This window comes from Bombus impatiens, unplaced genomic scaffold, assembly GCF_000188095.3.
Source record: "Bombus impatiens unplaced genomic scaffold, BIMP_2.2 scf_0418, whole genome shotgun sequence".
Classification (NCBI taxonomy): Eukaryota; Metazoa; Arthropoda; class Insecta; order Hymenoptera; family Apidae; genus Bombus; species Bombus impatiens.
In genome coordinates this window covers 1,312,273-1,332,113 of record NT_176837.1, presented here as the reverse complement: position 1 = coordinate 1,332,113, position 19,841 = coordinate 1,312,273, and the positions used below count along the sequence as shown (strand labels likewise).

Genomic DNA, 19,841 nt, shown 5'->3' with positions numbered 1-19,841 from the left:
ACTTCGCGTCGTCACCAAACCGAAAGTCGACTCTAGGATCCTTCGAAAAATATACTACAGTGTAGCGGCTACACGATGACCGTGAACATGTTAGAAAATTCCAATCTTATAAATGTGTGTGTATATACATATATGTTTTTGCATGTAATTAGTTGCGATTTAGGAAGAAAAAAAGTTCGGGAGAAAATAATCGATAGAGGAAGATTTTTTGAGCGATTTCGTAAAATCGTGTAATTGTTCGTAAAGTGGCTTTCGTGGAATCGAGTGGCTGATTATAATTATCGATTATTGGGATTTTTGGGATTTTTGAATATTCATGGTTTTCCTATTTGATATTGTATTATTTAGACTTTATTTGATTATCTGTAATTGATTGATCTCTTTACGTAATTTGTTTTAATCATCGCTGAAATGTCACAAACTCACGTGATGTTGGTATGTTCGATAAAATGAATAAAAGGTATCCTTGATTGATTATTCATCGAAAACTCGTATAAACAATATTAAAAAATTACCAAATCGATTATCAACTATACGCGAGAAAAGTTTCGGCTTATAAACAAAACCGTAAGGAACATTAAAGAAAAAAATAATCACATTTATAAAAAAAAAAAGACTAAGATTATTTAATAGACGTCTGTTGTGTGAAGCTCGAAAAAATGTTTTAAAATGACACTTCCACGAAACAATTTATCAGCGAGCCCACAATCAAACATGCAAATTGTCCTTCTATAGATGGATACGAAACAATTCGTGGACGACTATTTTGCATATATATATATATATACGGTATATTCGTAATATAACAAACATACCACTTTAAATCGATTCGTCGCGAATATTCTAGATTCTAGAAGATAAATTCACTGAGAACATTTTATTCCATTCCTGGAGGAGGCGATATGGCAATATAGCGTCTAATATGAACTGCTATGCTTGTCTACGATGAAAACAGATGTTTATCGCGTGTACCAGCATTTCCAGAGAAGTTATTAATTCTGAATGAAGTTGTTCAAAGATGATGCGAAATTCGTTGCGCAAGACAGATTGCGATTGCGTAATTCTCTACGTGAATCTGTATCTTCATTGCATCACATATGTATGTATGTATTCGCTTGTACATCGAGTGAATCTGTGTGTTCGTTCGTTAGATTGCTACGAGTTTCAGGCATCTTCAACACAGTCATCGCGATGATTGCGCTCGCTCGAAAATATCGTAGAATGTGTGAATCTCGTTTTAAAAACGAAATAACTAGACAGCGAGTTTGGAAAAAAATTGATTAACGCAATAGCAAATACTAACGAACTCTCGAGGATAATTCAATTTGTCGTGGAAATTCTGAAAAAATGATAGACCGCCGCGCAGTATCATCCAGGGGCATTGAAACAATCGAAATACCAAATATTATATATATTTTTTTTCTTTTTTAATAAATTTAGTAGTTCTAAAGTAGAAGCACCGGTAGGTTGATAGCACGATCTCGTGGAACATTTAGAGCACGAATTGAATGCAGCCGTCATGCAAATTGCAAAACAAAAGAGAACTTCATTTCGCCTCGAACAACGACTGAAAAATCGAGTACGACGTTTAAAACGCCCGAAATAATAGAGGGTTGTTTTTTTTTCATAGACATCACGATTCTTTTTTACACTCAGCTGTTGAATAGATTTAAAAAATGAACGTAGTGCTTCAGACACACGGGGCGAAGCATATATACAAAGTACCAGAAGGACTAAGGGAATTGTGCACTGATATCTCGCGGGAAGTAAGCATTTTTACTAAATTCGTAAAATACTCTACGATTTTATATAAAATTTATTACGGTCGCGATAAAATTACAAAAACTTCTTTAATGTAAATCACTAATAATTTCTTTTAGTCATTTTTATAAATACATACATAGAAATTCAATAAAAAAAAAAGATATTCATTCGAATTACGTTTAGTTCTTTCTATCTGCAAAACCCATACCTTTTTTTCCTTTTAATTGTTTCTTTTTAATCTACATTCCTAAACGTTGAAAGAAATTTCAATCGCATAACGTGGACAGCACTTAACGTTAACAACGAACTATTTATCTGCATATGTAAGTAGCACATACACATTCTACTGAATGCTGAACGTTTCGTAATAGACGATCATAAAATACGATCATAAATGCAATAAATTCTTCGATTTCCTATCGATGTAATCTCTAATCTCGTGTTAACAGTTAATTCCTAATTTAATAATTGAAACAGGTTCTTCGTTCCCAGCCAGCCAATTTAATCGCCTTTATCGCCGAATACGTGGATACGCTTCTGATCACACGCGAAAACACGAAAGGTACATTTCTCTCCTCGATGTATCCTTCTTCTTCCGCGATCTTCTCCCTTCATTACTTTTTTCTTTATTTATTTTTTTATTTTCGGCACGAGTGACCATGTTATTAAAAGTGTATCGTTTCAGTTGCGGTTAAAGTCGTAAACAACATTTTACTTGAGAGCCAGGCCATTCTGTGCATACTTTACCGGACTGGTTTCACTTTGGAGCAGATCGCAGTCGCGGCTCCGCGGATCCAAGTGAATTTTATTGTCGCGTGCTGACCGCTTGTCAATGGCTACGCGATATTTCCAGTCCTTTCTTCCTTTTCCTTTTTCCTTCCCTTTCTGCAATTTTCCTTTTAGTATCTCTCTCCTTTTTATTTTTTTTCATTTCCCAGAAAGCATTCCGCGAGTATTTGGACGAGGTTGACACGCAACCGGTACAGGCATGCGAAGGTAAGAGAACTGGGAATGAATCGTAAAAAGAAACTGGTAGGTAAACGTTATTGTTTTAAGCGACCGGCTGTAACGCGGGCTCGTTTGACGGTAAAGTTATAAAATAAAGTGGAATAAAGATACGTGCGGCTTTTCGGTAGCCATGATCGTTATCGTAGGAAATTTAGTGATCCTTTAGATCGAAATTTTTTTACGATCCTCGGTTAATGCGAATGGTTATCTATATGGGAGGTAAAAGCTAAGGAATGGCTTGATATGTTAACTCAGAATTATTATATTATCATAAAGTGGATATAACAGGGGTTGTAAAACTAAAAATACCAGTATTATCTACGTCATTTTATATCACGAACTCTCGATGAAAGAATATAATACACGCGATTACAGCAATTGCAGCAAAGTAATATCGAGTGTTTTTAATTGCCCGTACAACTATCTTAAACGTAGATCCAACTTGCGACGAAAAATCTATGATATCGATACGAGATATTCTAGAAGCTACAGGAGCTGTACGAGAAGATGCAGAGCGTGCTGCCACAGTGATACAAGTCAGTGTTTCGATTAAAAGTACTTTCGAAGCGAAATATATTAAAATGTCGGATCGATAAATTAAAATCAGGCTGCGTTTCGTGGCCATTACGAGAGAATGGTGTTGAACGAAGCTGAAGGGAAGATTCAGTGGCAAAGAGCAGTGGGGAATACGCTGGACATCCTGAGAAAAGCTGGTGCAACGCAAGAGGAAATTTCTAAAGCCGCAAGACTCGTAAAAGTAATTTTCCTTTTTTTAACACGGCGCTACTAACAATCATTTGATAATTAATCACGCATAGTTTGCCTATCGCGGATACTACACCAGAAGAAATCAGAGGATCGACGCTCGTAAGATTGTAATCGCACGTCACGATCGTGATATCACGAATTCGGTGTAAATTCTGCGTACGTTGAAAAATTCGACGTTGTTGACTGTTGATGTTCGCAGCGGGAACGGAAGAAGCGCCTCTGAAGAAGGATGAACGTATACTCGAACCCGTGGAAGCTGTTCAAGCGGTCGCTTGGATGGAAATGATGTACCAAGATTCTGGATTAACATTGGAAAAGGCCAACGAGGCTGCTGCAATTATCCAGGTAACGATACGATGCATATGATTCTAGTGATTAACGAGAGACTGCGCATTTTTATACATTTATGGGAAATTTGAAAGTGAAAAAGAGCACAGAATGCATGCAATATGCAAAGTAGGTATAGTACTCGTTATAATACTTAATAGATAAGAAAATAAGTAGGTTCTGGGAAATAGTAGGGTCTACAGTTTTAGCCATATTCATGATAATGAGCATTCTTATCCGCAGCCACGGCAAAATTAATAAATTTACCTAGCTGATTTTAATTCGTTGCTGAATTCACGTAAAATTATCTTATAAAATACGCAATGTCTTAATGGATTTTTTATGGAAATACGAATGATCGATAGATATACTTTTTTCTTCTTAAAACAGAGAGCTTACAAAGAATATCGTGCGAGAAGACGATGCTACGACGTGCAACAATTGGTGACAACGCAGACAATGGTCGCTGAAGCTGTCGTCGATACGGTACATCGCAAGATTTTTGAAAAGATCACCTCACGCCCAGACATCCCCACTGAATATGGCACTCGCGAGGAAATGATGGCCACGAGCACGCAACTTCAGATTACTTTCAAAGAACATATGAGGATGAGCCGCTTAATAAAAGAAAGTACAGCATTTAATATATATGATACTTATACGTGATACGTAAATTTAGTATTTTTGAAATAACAAGCTAACTGAACTGTTCAAAAATTACACTTTCCCATATGTACGTAATAATACTGGTTTTATTTATTAGATGACTTAAAACCTAGCGAATACGAGGAGGACGAGGAAGAATACGAAGAGCAAAGTAACTAGAAAATTTCACTCAAAAAATTAATATAAGAATAATATAAGAGAAAAATTTGTAGAGGTAATTCAGGATTTGTAGAGGTAGTAGAGGATGAGGTAGTTCAAATATCGATATAATATTCTAAGTGTCGTGAGCACTTTATTTGTAATGCCTTGATACAAAGCACAAGTCCTGGTCTATAATTAATCGTGATAAATACGCGCGTGTGTCGACAAACTTCGTATACACTTTGATGCGTTGATATCTTCGACTGCTGAACTCTCTCGCTTGATAAACTCTCTCGCTCGTTAATTCGCTCGTTTATTTATATCGGTCGGGGGACAGTAAGGAAAGTTTGAACTCGACTGCGTTTTACGGTTGAAAGTAACAGCGACATTGTTTTGCCTCGGACTTTGATTATTAATACAATATGTGTGTGTTCTACGATATTGATGCTCCGAGGCAAAACAACAATAAGATTTGAATTTATTAGCGTGCCGCTACAAATTGAAAATTTTAATTTAAAGAAGACGTGGAGGAAGTTGTGCCTACTGAACCTGCGCCCAAACCTAAATATCGCCCGGTAGAACCACGAGTTCTACCATCGAGAACAGAATACAGGGAAGAACCATTGACAGAAGAAGAAGAAGAAGAAGAAGAAACGGAAGAACTGCAAGCGACAGAAACTGAAATTACGGAGCCGTTGACTGTAAGTCCGGATTTACAAACGGAACCCGAAACAGAGCGGTCAGAGCTCGTCGACGAAATCGAGGAAGACGAAGGTATTAATGATAATTTTATACGCTGTGCATGGTAATTAATAACGAAATCTTTACAGTGCGTGATACGAAAGAAGATGTAGTAGAGGAAAAAGAAGAGGAAGAAGAAAAGGAAGCAGAGAAGGAAGAAGAGGAGGAAGAAAAGGAAGCAGAGAAGGAAGAAGAGGAGGAAGAAAAGGAAGCAGAAAAGGAAGAAGAGGAAGAAAAAAAGGAAGCAGAGAAGGAAGAAGAGGAAGAAGAAAAGGAAGCAGAGAAGGAAGAAGAGGAGGATGAAGAGGATGAAAAATTAGAAGAAAAAGAAAGGGAAGAGAAGGAGGAAGAGTAGAGAGAAAAGAAGGCGAAAGAAGTAGAAGAAACGGAGCGAAAAGTGGAAGAGATGGAAAAGAAAAAAGGAGAGACGCAAGAGTGTCCAAATGATGCCCAAGAGGCTGGCGGTACAGAACCCGTTGTAGCGGAATGATATAAATGCGCTCGTTTATTAACTTTATTAAAGCAATATACTTCCAAAATAAGTTTATTAACTTTATTAGCGCAATATACCTTAAAAAATAACCATCCGGAGGAGCGACGGTGCGCCAACCTTGAAATTGAACTACTGTTCGAAACTTCTTTGTCCCTTTTTGTGGGTGAAGATAAAAATTACAATGAAAATTTGTACGCAGAAATCTTATAGTGATTTTAATGTAAATTTGTTAAATACATAGAGCGGTGTCTTCGTACAAAGGCAAAATATATATGTGATATGATCTTTTTTTCTACCTTTTTTGTTAAACTCGAATTTCTTAATAAATAATAACCAATAAATAGCGATATAAATACATCTATAGCAGCTAGCTACTGTATGTAAAAAAGACGAGTAGCAAACGAACGTGCGAACTAGAAACGATATAAATACAAAAACTTGGTATGAAAAAGTAGAACTTGAAGCGAAGAATCTTCGTTGAATTTAAAACGTGTGTCTCCACGGTGTGCCTTTCGCTGAACAACAAGTACCAGTCTTTATTAAACGAGACTTGAGGTTTTTGAATTGATTGCAATCCCCTTCCCTGAACATCGGACCGCAGCCGTGTCTGCACGTTCTCCCCATCGACACACGATTGTCTCGGAAACGGCATTTATTGCTGCTCGAATATTTCTCCCCTTGTTTCGCGTTCACGATTTCATCCAGTTGACAACTGGTTTCCGAGGTGAACGATTTATCGCATTCGTCTTTAGTTCGTTCGCTCGAGAATTCAGGGCCGCCGAGGTATGTCTTGTGCTTGCACTTTTTATTAGTCTTGTACTTTTCCACCAGAATACACAAAGAGTCCTTGTGATTGATCGTGCCCACGGAATCATCCAGTTCCTCGTCGTTCTGCTCTTGCACCGTCGAAATCTTTTCTGAATTGTTCGCGCAGCACTTATGACTGCAGATAGATTCGTGCGGGGTTTGGTCATTGGAACAGCAATTTCTCCGATTGTTGGAGTTTGAGGAGCAGAGACACGTGTCTGACGCGAGACGCTTTTCCTTTGATGAATAACTGTTTGGAAAAAATGTCAATAAAGATCGTGAACTAACTCTTCGACGATTTATAATATTGAATGATTAAAATTCCTGTCTGATCGATTAATCTATATAATTTGCAAATGTACAACTCGAGTGTACTTTATTCCAAATACATTTTAACCCATTATTCGCTTATAACAAAATTTACAACCCTAGTATTTTTAAATATAGAAGATTTGAATTCTCAATAGGATAAATGTAGAAAATAACAGATAAATATTTCGTATGTCTTACGTTTACCTGCTATCACAAAGTGCACTTTACAAGCACTTTTATGAATGTAAAATAAAAATTTAACGTTACCTACAAACTTTTGTTATATTTTGTCGCTTATAACAAGAAAGGAGTTATAGATAGTCCCATTCTGACACAGTTCTATAATAATACAAACTAATCCCGTCTTATGCTGTAACTTTATTTTTATTAACCTGTTGTACTCGTTGTCGCAACGATGATGGCAGTGATCGTGAGAATGGCAGCAATAATGACGACTCTGACGATACCAATAATCCCGATGAGGTCGTAGGAGATCAAGAGTCGAATGTTTCGCACAACGGAATGTGCGCGAAATACTAGACGACGATAGGTGGTTATCCTTTTGCGAGTTTCGATGATACGATTTATGATCTCTCCCTTCGGCATTACACTCGTGCTCGTCTTTATCGTAATCTACACAAGACGAAATTATTAGGATAATTCACGGTAATATAATTCACATCGACAAATTCAATGGCAAATTCGATTTATCGACAACTGCAGATTCAAGAACGCGAGGAACTTTGATTTACTTCGTTTCTCGGACGAGTCGCTGCTTTTAACATTGTCCACTTCGTTCTGATCGCAGCCGTACAGAAGATTAACGGAATCCAATTTAGTGGAAGTTTTTTTCGGGTTTCGTCTTGGAAAATAAGAATATGAGCCACGACAACGACTAGAATTTCGAGGTTCCGTTATGAAACTTTTTATTGCCTTCGCGTTACAACTAAAAAAAGGAAGCAAACGAGTATGTGTTATTTCTTTGTATTCTTTTAGTGCTTATACGACAAAATTGATAACCAGATAATAAAATTCTTATTTCATTCTGGTTTCACCGACGTAAAATTGAAACAAAAAAGGAGAAGGTTAAAAATTTCAATTTTGTAAAATTTTGTCCGGAGGCGTGTTGCGATTATCGAACGACCACATCAACAAATTTTCGGGGTAAAATCGCTCAATGTATGATATACAATAAGATATGAACTAGATGTTGACATAATTCTCAGCTTTCAATATATCATTTATAAATTAATGTCTTTAATAACATTCTGAAAATTGCTTGAAACTAAAAATGATAAAGACTCATAAAATAATATTACGGTTGATTTAATGATATTACTTTCGTCTGTGATTAATCTAAATTGTGAATACTAAACTATACTACATATAAATTCGTGTCGTAATTGTGTGATTTAATTCAGAATATCTCGCTACTATCATATAGAAGAATGAAATATTAAAATTAAATTAGAATTTGATATTCTTCTTATAATTACAACGTATTTTTCTAAAATTACTACGAAAACTGTAAACAGCTGGCCACAAGAATATTTGTCAAATTAAAACGTTCCTGATAATCGATTCTCGTGTACAAAATGCGCCATACCTTTCTGTTTGTTCCGATTTAGAAAATTCGCTTTTCTGCGTGATCCCATTATGCTCTTTGCTTGGGACGATGTCGAGTGCATCTCCAGCATTGCATTGATCGTTACGTTTACGACAACAACTGCAGATTATTGGCTTCTGGAGTAAGTTTTCCTTGATCGAGCCACTTTCGCCGCACTCATCGTTCCAGAATGCCTTTGCTTCCACACGATTCGATCTTCCGTTTGAACAGTTTCTCGATGGAAGCGACGAATTTTCTTGATCGTTTAGCTCCTCGTTTCCGCTGACGCTTTCAGTCTGATTCCAACATTGTCAAAGACAACAATTTGCAGAGAAATGTTATTAAGAACGTTTCAGAAATCTTTAATCTAAATTTAATAATCCAAATCAAGCAGCTGCAAATCCCAAGAGCAGGCAATTCTTAAAATCGAACCATTGAATGATATATAAAAAAATTAATTTGGATTTATAACCTGGTTCAATATAATATGACATAAACACGAATACCGAAAAAATTTGTAGGATATTAGCAGTGAAATTACCTTATCGAACTTTGTTTCTTCTATGTTGCTATACAAACCAAAATTTTTCGGAAATTTACGTCGAGCCCGGCGAAAAGCTACCGCGGCTGCGACCAGTTGATGCGAGGATGACGGACAAACCTGGGACATGGCTGAAAAAGTCGTATGAACCGGTTCGAATATTTCCCGAATTTTAAAAATGTCCAATTTATCATTCGGAGTAATTGGTTAAGTTTGCTATGGGGAAAATGGTAATTGACGTTGAAGTGAGTCGCGCTATTTCACGAATAATTTGCAAAAAATCGAATTCGATTCTCCTATCGATGCGAACAATTCGAAACTAATACAAATGACAAGTATAGTACAATAACTAACGACAGTCTTCTATTTATAAATTTAATTTTTTGCATTGAAAAATTTTCCATTCTTAAAACTAAAACTATTGAATGAGAATTTTGTTGATTTATATATTTGAAATTATATCACTTAAAAATTAAGATTTTTAAATTAGATAGCCCGTTTTAAATGTATATTATTCCTAGAAAATCTAAGAGTCTTCTGTTAATTGCAGCAGCACGATTTTACGATATCTGATTCTATTACAGCCTCTGGCGTGCAGTTCGCTCTGTATAACGATAGAGAATTCCGGCAGCGTACGATTTCATTGGATTTGTATTAAACAGAATTTCGTGCAGTATGAAAACCTAAGCCAATATTCGATCACCGCACATTCCGTATCGAAACGTTTAACGACTTTAATTAGAACGATAGCCGATTGGTAGCAAAAACAGATCTGTTTTAACATCCATTGACTAGATGGAATAGTAAATCTTGTTAATTTCAAGTTTCGTCAAAATGAATAATTGCAAAACAAACATGTGGATCCGTTGAACGTATATGAAAGCTTCTACGTGATATCGGATAATTATTAAGTTAACATTTCATCAACGAAATAAATTTAAATTTCATGAAAGTAAATAGAAGCCATTAGAAAGGAAAATTATATTACTCTCTGATAACGTTCTCAGTCTTAAGAAAAATTGCATAGTTAATTATACAAGGCACAATAAAATAATCGCTACTGGAAATGGGTGAAAAATAATAAGAACGAATCTCGTGATCGATAATCAACAGAAAATACATCGTTTCTCGTTATCAGAATTTTAATTAACGATGAAATAACTGAGGAATGTTATTTGACATTGGTTGAAGTTAATTAAAAGTGCGCTGACGATTTTAAAAAATTAAGGACTTAATATCATTCAATAAAATAGTTCCAAAACTCTTGCAATTTGATTACATCAGTATATCAAAGTAAAACAGTTGTAATTTAAAGTAATAGCTATTTGAAAATAGCCATTACCGTACATGTATGAGGATCAACTACTTTATTTCTTGTAAATGTTCCAAGCTAACCCGATGTATAAATCGTTCGTCCCAAATCGTTTCCGTGAATTATGCCATGGCAAATTCTCAAATTATTGTGTCCATGGGTCAATGTACACGCCAGTAGGGGATCTTATACAGACTACAATTCCCATTGGTATGATCACTCGTTCCAGATAGAAGTAGCTTGTCAGTTCGTGCGACTGATACGAGCATAAAAGATAATGCGCAATTGCGCAATCAAGAGCGGAGTATGGTATCCTATTTATTAATAAATTGTAATAAAAGTAGCGAATGAAGATACTTTCTTCTAAATAAATTATTAAAAATATGTCTAAAACTATTAATTCAGAAATAACATTCTGTTTAGAGATATGGATATTTATGTAGTATTAGATCTTTTAGATCTAATTAAATGAGTTATACGTGAGTTATACATAAAGAAAAATATCCAAAATACAAAGAAACTATTGCTATCAAATTAATTTATTGAAAAAGTTACTTTTTACCGGAAAGTTATATTTATAACTAAATCATAAAAATATAATGACTTAAACGAAAACAAAAGATTTCATACATCGATCAGAATTCAATAGAATCGAGCTTGACGCTTTAAACTTATAACGATAAAATATCATAGTGCATCAAGAATCACTTCATAAAAACACGAATGATGATAATTGATACTAACCCTATTTACTTAATCGTTAAATCAAAAATATTGTACTATAACAGCAGTTAATGAATTTACATTTTGCTTTGACAGATCCGTATGAGAATTACGAAAAACTTTCACATGAACGAGATTTTAATATCATCCGCGATTTTAATATCAACGCCTGGTAAAATTACAGGCAACGATTTATTCACGTTTGTATAGAAACTCGTATACACCATGGGGATACACTATCTTAGATAGAAGTACGGTATGTATAAAGTATGTCAACAACAAAAGAAGGAATAGACGCCTATACGATAAATTTGAGACTGGATTAATTACGTTCTACGAATACAAAAAATTATACTTCTAAGTCCTCGTGTGATTATGTATGTGCGTGAATACTAAAGCAATTCTTGGAACTAATCAGAATCGTCTCTCCTTGTATGCACCCGCCACGCTTCCAATACATATATACTCATTCTAGCAAATCGCGAATCACATTCGCGATCTCTGCGTTACATGATTACGCATCATAGATCAAATTCCTTATCTCACTGATCACGCGCATTGTTCGTTCGTAACGCTGCATTTATAAATTCGTTTATACTATCATTCGCTATCTAAACCCTTAAGACATTCGCTATAAATAATTTGTAAAATATACACATTTTTTACAGAACAGCATCTTTGCAACGACACATTAGCAATGAAATAGTTACTATCGCAAGGAACAATTCGATAAAGATAAGATAATGCAATACCATCCATTTACGTTCATTATGCTCTTTAGAATCAACGACATTCGTATAAATTTATTGATAGTACGATGTGAAATCGGACGGACTGCATCAACCATCTTTTAAGGTACTAACGTAAGAACTCCATTCGTATTTATCATATTTTAATTCATCCACGGTGGACAGGAAGTCGGTGGTTGATATGTCTGTGAAATTGGCACCTGATAATGCTGCACATTTTGAGGAGGATGCTGCGGTCGCTGCTGATGATGCGGCGGTGGTGGTGGCGGTGGATTGCAAATGGATTGCATCAATGGGTGTGAATTGTAAGGAGGAGGTTTTGTCGTATACGGTGGCATTTGATTATACTCAACATTCAACGGATGCTCCAATATCGCATTTTGTATAGGCGAACGATTACCTTCAATGTGTCCTAGATAATTACGAAAACATTTAATCATTATTCTATACACCGAAATTTAGGAGTAAAATATAAAAAATGAACACTCTTGTAAAGAAAATTACAAATGAATGAAGAGCTATTTCAAAACATAATGAAACATAAATGATTATTTTAAATAATTTGAAAGCCACATTAATTGTAGGCGTACAATTTTAAAAGCTTCTCTTAGATATTTATTAGACATAATCAAGTGTTCCATATTAAAATCGAGACATAATCATGTGGATTTTATTTACAAACATATACAACTATACAATTATCGACAGTATCGTTATTCGTTGTGAATACCTCTGGGTCTAATTTGTGGTGGTGGCATATTTGTTGGAGGTAATGTAGGACACACTCCTTGATGCTCTCCATCCCTTGGCATTGGTGGTGGTCTGCCCCATGGAACTCTAACATGATGCGTTTGCCATGGTGCCTGTGGTGGAAGTGAAGGAGGCAGAGGCGGTCCTCCAGGATGTATGTTTATCGAATCTCCGATCGGATTTTGCTCATTTCCTATTACATACATTTATACATACAATGAAATTTGTTCTTCAGCTTATAGGAGACATAAAAATAAATATACCAGAACAAATGTTAGATATACCTGTATTTATGCCTGCAGTTTTTTGATCCAAGCTGCGTTTCTCACCTAAATAATGAAAATTCATGAAATGAAATAAAGTACATATACAAGATGATGTGGAATAACAATATGTAAAGTATATTATAAAATTAAATATGGCAAATAACGTGATGAAATATTGTAATACAACTATTAATTAATGATAAATTAAAAATAAAATAAAATTATAATATATCCTTTCCTTTTACTTAAAACTCAAGCTACAATTTGTTAATATGCAGATTAAAATATTAGTTGATTTGTTTAAATCAATACTGCGCAGTGATAAATTCTCTAAGTATTTCTTAAAGTTCTACGGAACACTAACAATATTTCACGCTGTTCACCATTTCTTAAGAAAGAAAAAAAATAGTGATTATGACGACTAAATGCATCTGGAAGCGCATAATAAATATATCCATGACATTAGGTCACGATTGCTGTAAAGCCTCCTTAGTTTATGTTGTTTGTTTCATTCGTGATCTGCAAAATAAAATTTATTATTAAAAATTTGTTTTCATCTCCATCACCCAAATTCCTGGTTTAAGACATCCATCAGATTATTATTCAATTCACTGTAAAACAAATGATGAAATCAATTGCATACAATTATTTAACAAATCCAACATTTTTACTCTGTAAACTTTGTACACATTTATAGAAAAAGCTACATTAAATAATTTGTAAACACCATGAATCATTAATGTCAATATGACAGGCTGTTGCTCCATGTATTCACATGTCCAGCGTCAGAGATCTAATTCCAAGATACATATCCCTGGCATTTCGACTTGTTAAACTTAAAATACTCATATTAAAACATAGAATGCATTTCAACAGAACACGAACGATAATAATTATAGTTAATACTGGTTAAAAGTAATCACTGAAATATAAAATCACTTCATTGCACAGAGATCTGAAAACACATATACATACTTTAATAAAAAACATATGAAAAAGCATTAAAATTAGGATGCTTAAGTTAACTATTTTAATTATATAATATAATGTAGCGAAAGTTTTGTTAATTCTAAATAATAACAAATAAAGATAAATGGAAAGCAATCTATCTGTGGTATCGTAAACTTCGTAGACAATTCCGGAAGTCTATCTGCAATGTGTCCGGATGAGTACATGAAAAAGCGAATCGCTAAGACATATGGATTAAGAGTAAGGGCAAATTCGTATTGTTTAGTAAAAAATATATTTACAGTAAGTAATGTACTACAAGCTAAGAGTATTAAGAAACAATGCTAGATACCCATCTGAAATGAAAATATAAAGACAGTACTGAGTTATAAATATAAAAATTATTAATTCCGACTAATTCATGTAATGAAATTAAAATATTTATTTTGAAGAAATATATGTATATTATTAAATACATTCAATATATTGCACTTAATCATTATTATCTATGAAGAACTACACTCGTGTTAATTTTCAAAAGGTATCCAGCATTCTTTCATTTTGAATACTCTTAGTTACAGACCTTGATGTGGAGGTGGCATTAGCAGCTTGTTTCGATCTCCATGAGGAAGGCCTGCAGCTGCTTGTGATGGACCATGTAAGACTTGTTGCTGTCGATCACCTTCTCTGCTTAAACAATTCAGTTTCAAATTATTAATTCACAATTGATGATTATAAAGTAAACATTTCAAAATTTAAGCAAATATCACCTGATGCACAGCCATGGATATTTCTGAAATGTTAAAAGCACCTGGTGTCTCCAGGTTATAGTTAATGATACCAAACTTTGTCTAAAAAGTACTTAATTGTGTTATAACTTAATAGCACAGAATATTATACTAAAAGAATTAGATCCAATTACTCTTTACACAATTTATAAATTGTAATTTTAGTATTGTAATTTTAGTATTGTAATTTTAGTATTGTAATTTTAGTATTGTAATTTTATTATTGTAATGTCATTTTATTATTTTCATTGAGAGTAATAATAACAAAATAAGCAATACTGACAGTGTATATATTTACAAAAAAATTTACCAGAAGAAATATATAAATACCTAAATATTTTTTCTCTGCATAATATTCTGTGAAAAAATTAGTTATATTCACAATCATTTACTTTAAACATTTTGATTACTCAGATCTATCTTTATACTAATTTTATACTTTTTTACAAGTAAAAAACAGAATAAGTATATTTGAAAATAGTTTGATTGTGAATATGTAAAATTTTTTATACCAAATTATAGTTGCAAGAATAAATTGATGTTCCTTACTCTATAATATCAAATATATTTTGCTTTTTTATTTTTTATTTTATTTTATTTTTTTCTTTCATTATAATTATAAATTTGTGAGTAAGGAACAACTAAAAAACTTCCTGCTATCTATTGAGTTTGGTACATCTTGATCAAAGCAGGTTTCTGAAAAAAATTTAATTTTATTGAATTGCATGTATTTAAGCTTACTATAATATAAAATAAAATGACTATATATAAGTTACAATTTTTTTTCGTATCTAAGCAATGAATTATTAAGCAGCTTTCACAAAATTAGAGATTCCATCACAGTTGGTACTAATACAAAATGTAATTGCAAACATTAAATGTGTATACTTATACATATTTCTTTTTCAGCTTTAATATTAATCAGACACTATAAATAAACATGTTTATTTTGTATTTTAAATATGTATTTAAATATAATTGAGGTTCATTAAACCTGCTTTATTCACCTAATAAATTTTAGTGTTCCCGCATATTGCAAGAAACTTTTACTTCATATGTATAAATGACATAACTATATCTAATAAAAGTAAGTGAATAAAAGTTTCAACGATTTTACTTACCCTGTTCCATGACGCTGAGCAGGTAGAGGACCACACTGATAAGGTGATGTTTCCTATTATAATACAAAAGTTTATTTGAGTTTTTAATGTCTTATACAGTAGTAAATTTTTATTTTATCAGACATGAATTCTAAAAACTAACCGAATTTGTTTCAACGTCTGAAAATCTTCTTTTTACGCCATGAGACTTTTGTTCTGGGGAATCAGGCTTTTGCTCAAACTGTTGAGGTGGTGGTTGAACTGTATAATGTACTTGAGGAGGTATATGACCATTCTGATATTGCATATGCTGTGCATGATACTGTATCTGTGCTTGAACTTGCGGTGGAGGTACATTATGTAAAGGTATATTTGCGGGTGGCATCTGAACCTATTAAATTTTACATTCTTATTCATATATACTTTAATTCATAAAAATGTATACATACTATAACATTACCTGTAATTGTCCCTGCGATTGCATCATTTGTTGCGGTTGTTGTGCTTGATATAGCCATGGAGCATTTTGTGAAGAAGGTGCTTGCGTCGGCGGTGGAATACTAGTAAGAACATTCATAGAGTTCGACATTTGAGCAGCAGGCGGTGGTACAATTTGCGGAGGTGGTACTGGTTGTGGCTGTGGCCCTTGATCCACTGGTCCTTCTTGTTGATGTTGAACCTCACCTCCAGGAGGAAGAGGATGTTGTTGAGGATGTTGGGGCGATTGAGCATTAGGGACCAAAAATGTTTGCGTAGACGGAGGAGGTACTTGTAAATGAAATTGGGGAGCATGACCTTCAAACTGTGGTGGTAACATATGCTGAGCCACAGCCTGAGATTGTTCATGATTTTGCTGCAACTGTGGTGGAACAATATGCTCCCCAGGTTGTAACACAAACTGTGTTTGAGATTGTGATGCAGCTGCTTGCACCTGCTGATATTGTATTTGGTAAGTTTGTGGTACTGGAGGTGGTGGTTGATTTGGCGGGAAGTTTGGCGGAGGAAAATGAAGGTGTAATAATGGTGGAGGTGGTTGTTGAGTTATGTTAATTGGAGCTGCTGGAGGTGGCTGTTGTAAATTCACGTTAACAGCTTCGATTATCCCTTGTGGCGGTGTAGAAGGCCTTTGTACATTTGGTTGTGTATAAACATAAGAAACTGCACCATTAACTGGCGCACTACTACTTGTAATGAAGTTTTGTTGAGCTGGACTCTGTGGCGGTGGTTGACTCATAACATACATTTGGGCTACAGGTTGCGGTGATGATTGTGATCCAGGTTGAATCCCTTGAATTTGTAGCGGTTGCCCAGGATGAATTTGATATTGCACTTGACTGACTGTTGATGGAGGACCAATTAATTGTACTTGTCCAACTGGCGGAGGTGGCATAAATGTTTGTATTTCCTTCAAGCAAAACATTCCATTATAACAGAACTAATATTAGATTTAATAGGTAGTAAATAAATCTATAAATTTGTTTGTTTGTTACCTGTGTTTGTGGTGGTGGTACCAATGGTCCAGAATGGGGTGGAATGTGTACTCCAGGTGGAGGAACTGTTATACCAGAGCCTGGTGCACCAGTCACTGTAGCAGTGAGAATGGTTGCTGGCAATGTTACTACACTACTTTGTGGGTGTTGTATAATATCTGTTAAGAATGATTTGCGACAATTACAGACAGAATTTCTAACAGCCATGAACTATTAGTGTATGTGCTCTACCTTGATGTTGTATAGTAACAACATTAGGCTGTCCCAAAGTACCAATGTTCATGGTTTGAAATTGTGCTATAAAAGATGAAAGTGATAACAAATGAAAATCTATAATCACATTTAATGTTTATAAAATGTAATTGATTCATACTTTGTGGCATTTGCGACTGTTCTATAACTTGCTGTGATTGTACTGGTGGTGGTTGCTGCTGTATATATGATTGCAATTCCGATTGCATTGTCTGGATTAAATTAATTGCTAACTGTTTTGCATTTTGTAATGCTTCTGGCTTTGGATGCCTATACAAACAGAATGTATAATATAATTAATTATTATAAATTCAAAATTATTATAAAGAAAATGTATAATTCATCTTACTCTATATACAAATGCAGTGGTTCTGGAGATTCAGTGCCTAAAACAGGATCAATGAATTGCGACCCTCTACCCCTTAAAGTTATATTTGCACCTGTTTCACCCCTAATGTATAATAGATTTGCTCCACCTGCACCTATAATTCTACCTCTTAAATCAAATCCTTCTGGAGCATTTTCTATCCCAACACAGATTTTTTCCTATAAAAATAATTGTGTTAATGACAATAAAAGACATATATATGCACATAGTTAGTAACTATGCATAATATAAAAGTACTGCATACCACAGATGTAACTCCGGAATGTAAACTCATAAGAGGTGGCGGTGCATTAGTAAATCTACTTGGCCTATTTAAAGAACTTTGATGTTCTGTTTTAATAATTTCATTAATTTTTTGTATAGCCGCTGCAAAGAGGATAAAATCCTAAATTATTAACAATTTGCAAAAGAGAAATAAACAGAAGTAAAGCAACATACAATCTACATTATGTTTTGCATGCCCTTGTATATAAAGATACAAAGGTCGCTCATTAGGGCAACGTAACTTCTCTTGTTCTGTCATAAAACGTCCACGTGTTGAAACAGTAGCACCTAAAAGTTAATTAACATGTCCAACATAAATAATTGTTATATAAAATAAATTTAAGTGACATGTAGCATAAAAAGTTCCACAAGAAAATATTATAAAATATAAAAAATATACCTGAGTAAGAATTAATTTCATCTTGTATGTAACCCTTCGTAAGCAGTGTGCGGGCACTAGGTGGTATTTCATTAATTTCAAACTCTGATGTATATGTTTCCCCATTTTTAAAGGTTGCATTTGAAGTTGTTAACTATTTGTTGTAGAAATAAAATTAACTTAAAAAATACTTATACCAAAATTAAATTATTTCATGAACATACCTTATTGTTTGAATCTGAACCCCTTAGTTTTCCTTTAGCCATAGGGATAAAATATATACAACTTTGCCGAATATCTCTTTTTTCATAACGTCAACACATACAGAAGATTAACGTCATTCAAACATTTTTCACTGTACTAAAAAAAGTAAATAAATGATTGTAATATCTCCATTACGACACTTCCTTTTCTAGCTGTAAGTAAATCACGTAAATGGTATAAATTTTAGGTTATTACAGATACATAGTAATAAATTTCCAATTAAACACCAATGACTTGAATTTTATTGCTACACATACCGTTATTTACTAAATCTAAGTGTGATTTACGATTTCACATGACAAACTCGCGATCAAAATACTTAACAGCGAATTAATTTTAAAATGATATCGCAAAATTATTAATCGGTACTACAAATCACTTACTACCATTTTTTAGTACTCTATCGTTGTGTGAGACGCTGTGACAGTGACAGACTTGCGCGTATTAGATAAAGTTGCCATGTTAATTTTACATATATGAAAAACAAAAGATTATGTAACTAAACAAGTAATATTTTCAATTTTCCATGTATTCCTTAATTATGATTTTAAAAAATTTTACGATAAGTTATTATAGATTTTATCCCTTTAATCGAAGTAGCATGTAAAGTATTGGAAATATCTTTTTATATTACACACAGTGAATATCAAGATTAAATTAAAATTAAAGCATAGTTTTCCAGAATGTGTTTAGAGGAAAAGAAAGAAATAATACAAGGAATTTTTTATTGAATAAATAGTTTATTTAATTTTTTCATTATAATATGTGCATCTTCTTATTTTGTAATATAATTAAAATATAAATAATTGCGTGCTATGGACAGAAATATCGCGCCGACATACATATATATACTTCGTTTATTGTGCAAATATAAATAAATCATATTTGACTAGTTTGCGCATTTAATTAATATAAAGAACAGCTTGAAAAATTCATTATGTACTATTGTTACAAAAAATGCGTTAATCTTTCTTAAAATATTACATTTACAACT

General features: G+C 33.7%; 3 protein-coding genes across 8 annotated transcripts; 1 reads left to right on the top strand and 2 right to left on the bottom strand.

The window, feature by feature from the left end:
* The first annotated feature begins 7 nt into the window (after window positions 1-7).
* On the top strand, window positions 8-6,118 carry LOC100746502. The gene is given in 13 exon segments (XM_033321323.1): window positions 8-1,766; window positions 2,242-2,326; window positions 2,450-2,574; window positions 2,703-2,760; window positions 3,208-3,308; window positions 3,380-3,529; window positions 3,591-3,678; window positions 3,716-3,885; window positions 4,258-4,498; window positions 4,631-4,684; window positions 5,194-5,448; window positions 5,505-5,552; window positions 5,976-6,118. Coding segments are annotated over 13 exon segments (1,608 nt in total). The 5' UTR covers window positions 8-1,676.
* Window positions 5,916-11,111, bottom strand: LOC100747290. 2 transcript variants are annotated; one of them, XM_033321342.1, is made up of 6 exons: window positions 10,570-11,111; window positions 9,175-9,305; window positions 8,634-8,929; window positions 7,780-7,973; window positions 7,420-7,660; window positions 5,916-6,965 (listed from the first exon to the last, which is right to left on the bottom strand). In XM_033321342.1, exons 2-6 carry the CDS (start codon window positions 9,301-9,303, stop codon window positions 6,392-6,394), a joined length of 1,434 nt encoding a protein of 477 aa, XP_033177233.1. In that variant the 5' UTR covers window positions 9,304-9,305; window positions 10,570-11,111; the 3' UTR covers window positions 5,916-6,391. The 2 variants fall into 2 exon arrangements, with proteins under 2 accessions (XP_033177233.1, XP_003490286.1); XM_003490238.4 differs by having other exon boundaries at window positions 9,175-11,111.
* Window positions 11,112-11,634: 523 nt separating this feature from the next.
* LOC100746383 (extensin) lies at window positions 11,635-19,293 on the bottom strand. Of its 5 annotated transcripts, none has more exons than XM_012386858.3 (16): window positions 19,105-19,292; window positions 18,808-18,999; window positions 18,605-18,737; window positions 18,379-18,492; window positions 18,185-18,306; window positions 17,902-18,098; window positions 17,674-17,822; window positions 17,532-17,597; window positions 17,301-17,458; window positions 16,271-17,215; window positions 15,974-16,201; window positions 15,832-15,884; window positions 14,506-14,609; window positions 12,993-13,037; window positions 12,689-12,901; window positions 11,635-12,370 (listed from the first exon to the last, which is right to left on the bottom strand). In XM_012386858.3, the coding sequence occupies exons 2-16, from the start codon at window positions 18,847-18,849 to the stop codon at window positions 12,102-12,104; spliced, it is 2,838 nt and encodes a 945-aa protein (XP_012242281.1). In that variant the 5' UTR covers window positions 18,850-18,999; window positions 19,105-19,292; the 3' UTR covers window positions 11,635-12,101. The 5 variants fall into 5 exon arrangements, with proteins under 5 accessions (XP_012242281.1, XP_033177228.1, XP_033177229.1 ...); XM_033321337.1 differs by having other exon boundaries at window positions 18,808-18,943; XM_033321338.1 differs by having other exon boundaries at window positions 18,808-18,943; window positions 19,231-19,249.
* Between the last annotated feature and the right edge of the window lie 548 nt (window positions 19,294-19,841).

Excerpts from the sequence above, each read along its gene's own strand:
- LOC100746383 (XM_012386858.3), bottom strand. The coding sequence starts at position 18,849 with ATGGCTAAAGGAAAACTAAGGGGTTCAGATTCAAACAATAAG. Across the intron at positions 17,459-17,531 it reads TGTTACTATACAACATCAAG|ATATTATACAACACCCACAA; the intron begins GTAGAGCACATA and ends CATTCTTAACAG. Across the intron at positions 12,371-12,688 it reads ACCACAAATTAGACCCAGAG|GACACATTGAAGGTAATCGT; the intron begins GTATTCACAACG and ends GTAATTATCTAG.
- LOC100747290 (XM_003490238.4), bottom strand. The coding sequence starts at position 9,303 with ATGTCCCAGGTTTGTCCGTCATCCTCGCATCAACTGGTCGCAGCCGCG. Across the intron at positions 8,930-9,174 it reads AAGAAACAAAGTTCGATAAG|ACTGAAAGCGTCAGCGGAAA; the intron begins GTAATTTCACTG and ends TGTTGGAATCAG. Across the intron at positions 7,661-7,779 it reads CGACTCGTCCGAGAAACGAA|ATTACGATAAAGACGAGCAC; the intron begins GTAAATCAAAGT and ends CGTCTTGTGTAG.